The 5,581-nt window shown below is 44.5% G+C and overlaps 1 protein-coding gene across 3 annotated transcripts; it reads right to left on the bottom strand.

The window, feature by feature from the left end:
* Window positions 1-427: 427 nt before the first annotated feature.
* On the bottom strand, window positions 428-4,665 carry LOC117522468 (GATA-binding factor 6-A-like). Of its 3 annotated transcripts, none has more exons than XM_034183891.1 (7): window positions 4,582-4,665; window positions 3,130-4,029; window positions 2,689-2,861; window positions 1,894-2,019; window positions 1,710-1,797; window positions 1,540-1,637; window positions 428-707 (listed from the first exon to the last, which is right to left on the bottom strand). In XM_034183891.1, the coding sequence occupies exons 2-7, from the start codon at window positions 3,968-3,970 to the stop codon at window positions 555-557; spliced, it is 1,479 nt and encodes a 492-aa protein (XP_034039782.1). In that variant the 5' UTR covers window positions 3,971-4,029; window positions 4,582-4,665; the 3' UTR covers window positions 428-554. The 3 variants fall into 3 exon arrangements, with proteins under 3 accessions (XP_034039782.1, XP_034039784.1, XP_034039783.1); XM_034183893.1 differs by having other exon boundaries at window positions 3,130-4,053; window positions 4,582-4,659; XM_034183892.1 differs by lacking the exon at window positions 4,582-4,665 and having other exon boundaries at window positions 3,130-4,244.
* Between the last annotated feature and the right edge of the window lie 916 nt (window positions 4,666-5,581).

The raw sequence follows: 5,581 nt of genomic DNA, 5'->3' as shown, positions 1-5,581 counted from the left end.
TAACATGTGCACACTGAAAACAGAAAGTCAGAATTAGAAAAGATGACAGAATGGTTTAAGATCTACTCTACAGTGATATCTTTATTAACAATCAGAGCTTTTCAACAGTGGAAGATTTATAAATATTTTCTTTGATTCAAAGTTGTCTTGGCACTTGTGGCGTGGTTCCAGTTGAGGAAAGAAATAATAATAATAACAATAAAAAAAAAATCTAAATGTCCTCAGCGCTTCATGAAGCTCCGGTGTCCAATCAATAACTTCTTCTTCAGAGAGGAAATCCATATGTACAATATTTTCATACGAACCAAGGCGTGGTTCTGTGCCATGGACAGGAGAGTGCACGTTGGGTCCACAGACTTTCCACATTGGACCTCGACCCAGTGAAGGGCGTTGTGTTTTTTTTTTTTTAAACAATAGTGATCCTGCATATTCCAGATATTCCACACTCGATTCCAGCTCACACTGGCCGGGAAGCAAAAGTGGCCATTGGAGGCCTCGGCACTGGATCCAGGCACAGGGGTCAGATTGATGTCCTCCAAAAAAGATTTGGGTGTTCAAGCCAGGGCCATGGGGCACCACGGTTCACCCCGCACTGAAGCCACGTCTGACGGCTGCGACAGACCGTATAGGCCGTCCTGTCCTGAGTACTTCACGGCTGAGCCGGAGCCTGTTCCCTCTGTCGGACTGGACAGCACAGAGGAACTGACCTGCAAAAATAAAGAAAAAAGTCATCATGGGGCTAATGCACACCACACACGCTCTGCAGGCTCAACTCGCTCTGCACACTGACATATAAATTTTTGTGGGGACTTATGAAACCTTATTATCAACAATATCTGCAGTGAACTTCAAGGGACCACACACCCACACTGTTTTTTTAACATTACATGACTTCATATTATGACTTTTTTTGTGACTTCATCATGAACTCACTCAAACCAATTGATCAGAAATATTTTACTAATGAATATGAGCTTTTGATCAAATCTGTAGCCACACTGGTAGTAGGGATATTAAGGTAAATGTGTTTCTCAGGCTGTTTTACCTGACCTTGACATGTGACCAATCTGTTCCAAATGTTAACTGTCTGGAGACACAAAACGGTAGTAATCCCACCTATTTGGTGAAAATCTGTCCAGTTGTATTATTGTTATTATTATCATCATTTTTTTAGTTAGTTATTTTGCACAAACACACAGAAGCCAATACAATATCCTGCTTGTGTGGCGGCGGTGCAGGATAATAAATGTGCAGAAATGAAACTGATAAGTGAATTCTGTTTCAGTGTGATTTACGCTTTAGGCCTGAAAAACCTCAAAGCTCCTGAATCATGTGGCGCTCATATTACTGTAAATATGACATTCTCAATAACAACATTCATCCCCACAGAACAGAGGAGTTTTCTTTTTATGTCTATAATAATACACAATTCAAATTTTAACATAGGAAATTGTAAAGATGACTTTTCCCATCTCTTTTTTTCTTCTTTTAAACAGGCATCATTATGTGTGTGCTTTAATTACAAATCAAGCTTCTTACCCCTGACACTTGTGCAGACGGAGAGCTGGTTTTGGAGCAATCCTCTGAATTGGATGAACATGTGGACGTTGGGGTCATAGACACAGCGCTGCTGTTTCCTGCAAAAGGCATATTTTATTAAATTTGCTTTATTGCAATTTTGGATTGCAATTTATTGACAGGTAACTCACCAGAGGAGCCTTTTGTTTTATTCAAAGTTTTCGGTTTTCTTTTTCTGGTCTGGATACCTTCTTTCTTCATGGCCAGAGGTCGAGGCACCTGCACATTGCACCAGCATCACACGCAAATTACACTTTTTGAAAGCATGAAATTGGCTTCAAACCAAAGGAAGGGGGAAAGGAATTGTTGTCTCACCCCGTGTAATTTTGTGTAGAGTCCACACGCGTTACACACCGGCTCCCCCTCCGCGTTCCTGCGCCACAGGGTGGTTGTGCTGGTTTGACAGTTTGCGCACGACAGGCCGATTCTCCTGGACGTCGACTGGTGATGGGAGCACAGTAATTATTACAACTCAAATTAAAAAGGTTAAATAAAATGATCATTTTTGCCTCATCGGCTCAGTTGTGACGCTGATTTAATAGACATTTAGGCACGATTTCAAAATTTGAGATGCATGCAAGAGGCCCTCCTTGTTTAAATTATTTGCAGATTTTTCAGACTGTTAATTTTCACGAACATCCGCTTTTTTGTGTGCGTAACGCCGTGCGTAAAGGCGACATGCTAAACGGCATAGAGACATTTCCGCCCAATTCTCACCTCTCTCACACACACACACACACACACACACACGGGTGACACATTGGGTGTCTGATTAAACACGCCTAATTCATTTATTTGAATCCAATTAAACCGAGGCAGTAAAAATCAAAACAAAAATAAAACAAACGAAGAAAAATCAATCAATCTTTTCTCCAGATAAGCGTGAAATTAATGAGGGATTAAAATATTACTTGGAGATTCAAATTTTGAAATTTTACTGAATAATGTTTGCTTCTAAATGTCATTGTGATGTGTTGTAATTTGTAATTATTTTAACCTGGCCCATAATGGGTTTTTTTTTAAGTGAGAAAACGTGTTGTTTGCGCGCTGTTTTACATCGATTAACGGCTTGTTTTAAAGAAGTGTCCAGTGCTGCTGACTGAGACTTACCGTCCGTTTATGAGGTTTAATCAGCGGTCTGCTCAGCCCGTTCATTTTGCTGTACAGGCCGCAGGCGTTGCACAGAAAGTGTCCGGTGCCGTCGCGCCTCCACAGCGGCGTGGACATGGAGCCGCAGTTTACGCACTCTCTGCTCTCTCCCATATCGTCGAGAAAATCTGGAACTGAAAAGGATAAAAATCGACTTAAAAAAAAGAAATTACATAAACATATCACGTTAAGGAGCTGCGCATGACGTGTCATAATTTTTTTTTATATTTGTGGAGATTCTGAAGCCTGGCGCACTTTTTGACAACTTTTTACGCACAAAAAAATGTGCACACACGTTTTTAAATAATGTGTTTTGACTTCTATTAAATAATCTGCTTTGCCCGCCTTGTTCTGCGCGGTGTGCGCTCATGCACGTCAGTATTTGATTTTGTTGTCTCTCACCTCCGTTTGGTCCTCGGATCAGCGGCGCTCCTCTGCTCTGCAGCGTGTGCAGCATCGTGTTCTCAAAAGCCCCGCCGCTCCACGGAGAGGGCAGCTGGGACAGCTGCGGAGCCACGTACGGGGAGTAGGGACTCGGGTAGGTCCCGCTCAGAGGCCGGGACAGGCCGTACTGGTCTCGGCTGCTCATGTTCAGCGTGTTGCTGTAGCCGCTGTCCCGCGGAGTCCCGTTGTTCATAGGCGGGCTCGGGGGGTAGTGGAAGCGGCTGGAGGTGTGCGGGCTCCCGGTGCTGTAGGACGGGCTCTCCGGGGTCGACTGCGACCACACCGAATGGCTGGAGACGCCGTGGCTCGGCTGCGCAGAACCGCTGGCTTGCAGGTATGAGAGGCTGGTTATCATGGGGCTCACGCGGGAGGTGGGCACGTACACGGGGGAGTTGGGGTTGGAGTGCATGTAACCCCCGGAGGAATCATATCCAGTTTGGCTCTGCGCCGCGGCAATGGCCAGGGTTTGGTACATGTCGGTCGGGTCCACCAGCAGGCCTGCCTTGTGCGCGCTGCCGGAGAGGACCAGTTTGCCGCCCTGGTCTAAATCCGTGAACAGCGGCATGTCCTCGGAGGCGGTCAGGGTGGCGTTATGGTGTCCGAAGTGCACGTAGGAGTGTAGCGATCTACGGTGCCCCAGTGCGTCAAGGTCGCTCGGAGGCGCCGGTGTCCTCAGCTCATCGGAGGCGGACCCGTCCCTCCTGCTGTCACCGGACAGGTAGGTGTGATCAGCCGGTGAGCCGGGGCTGCTGGATGCTTCTCGCTTGACCATGGACCAGCTGTGTTCGCCCAGGTCCATCCAGGAGCACTTTCCATACACCGTGTGGATTAATAAAAAACTTCAGGGTGCAGTCTGCCCTGTCATAGGAAAAAAATAAAAATCTGGAATTAGGGAAGAAAATGTGGCGTAAAGTTAAAGCCTCAAACGCGTTAAACATTTGGATCCAAATTCCCCTTCGTGGTTTATACGCGATATTTCATGGTGAACGCGCAGCCTCGTTCCCGTCTCCAAACGTCTTAATTTGATTCGTCATTTCACGCCTTCTCAACATCCACTGCTGTGAACCGCGTCGCCGACGCCAGGAGCTTTTTGAGAGAATCCATCCGTGTCAAATCCTCCCAGCCATAGAGAGCGTGTTCACACACACACAAACACACACACGCGCGCGCACGCATGCACAGATAGGAAACAAAAACGCAATATGTCTTCACAGCAAAAGATAACTGTTTGATAAGGAAGATAAGAGCCGAGCGGCAGGATGGAGCGATTAAAAAAAAAAAAAAAAGATCTGTGCGTAATGACGCAGATGTGGCACCGCAAAGAATTTCGCCCCAAAAAAGGAAAAAAAAACAGCGACTAAAACGACAGATTTGAATTATTTATTTATTTATTCTTCTTCTGTTACTTACCTGCTAATTTTGAGCCATGAAGTTGTGCGCGAGGTTCACAGCAACGAGCTTCTGTCTTTGCTTCTTCTGGAAGTTCTGGGAAACGTTGCTGCGCTCTGACGGCGCTTATGAGAGGAGGCGCTTGTAGCGACGGCGGCGGCGGGAGGCGGACCAATGTGGGAGCACGACGGGGGTGCCAGCCTGTGAACTCCTCCAATCAATCACAGAAAAGGAGTCAGAAAAGGAGTCGGTCAGGCCCGAGGAACCGGCGCATGGCATCACCTCTCCAAAACTTTAGGACAGAAGGACGGAGCTCAAAACTTAAGGATACAAGTTTTTTTCTTTCTTCAAGTTTTTTCTTTCTGTTTTATCAATATACAGCATATATTGGCTTGAAAATATCGCATATTATTATTGTCGTTTGCGTTTTTGCCTTGTTTCCAGACGTTTTCTAAAGTCTAAAATGAATTTTATGGATTAGATTTTAACTAAACTCAGAACAAATATAGATCTGATATTGTATTTATATCTCTGCTCAGTGCGCCTTTACTGTTTTTTTTAATGTGGGGAAAATCTTTAAGTTGTATGTTCTCATGATCTTTATATTGCGTTTTAGGAAAAAATAAAAAAAAACCTGTGTGGAATTAGTAAATCTATTAATTGGTTTAATTAAGTCAGACGCGTTCTGTGAAGTGTCACGTGAAGATTTTGTCTTTGATTAGGCAGAGTGACGAGATCAAAAGCACCGACATGATGACACATTAAAGCAAACAAATGCTGCTTCGTCACAATACTTTGAATAAATGTAGTACTACTACGACTGATACTACAACAAAACTGTTCACGAAGCAAACAAATGCTGCTTCATCACAGTACTCTGAGAAAATGTATACTACTACCACTGATACTACAAAAAAAATCTGTTCATGAAGCAAACAAATGCTGCTTCATCACAGTACTCAAGCTGGGACAGTGTATGTTTACCCCGTGTTACATCACCTTCTAACAACACTCAATAAGC

This window comes from Thalassophryne amazonica, chromosome 12 (assembly GCF_902500255.1).
Source record: "Thalassophryne amazonica chromosome 12, fThaAma1.1, whole genome shotgun sequence".
Classification (NCBI taxonomy): Eukaryota; Metazoa; Chordata; class Actinopteri; order Batrachoidiformes; family Batrachoididae; genus Thalassophryne; species Thalassophryne amazonica.
This window is presented reverse-complemented; position numbering and strand designations above follow the sequence as displayed.

Bases quoted from the DNA above. Each gene is read 5' to 3' on its own strand.
- LOC117522468 (XM_034183891.1), bottom strand. From the start codon at position 3,970: ATGGACCTGGGCGAACACAGCTGGTCCATGGTCAAGCGAGAAGCATCC. The intron at 2,020-2,688 runs GTAAGTCTCAGT...TCCCATCACCAG, and splicing joins TTAAACCTCATAAACGGACG to TCGACGTCCAGGAGAATCGG. The intron at 1,798-1,893 runs GTGAGACAACAA...TGCAATGTGCAG, and splicing joins TCTACACAAAATTACACGGG to GTGCCTCGACCTCTGGCCAT.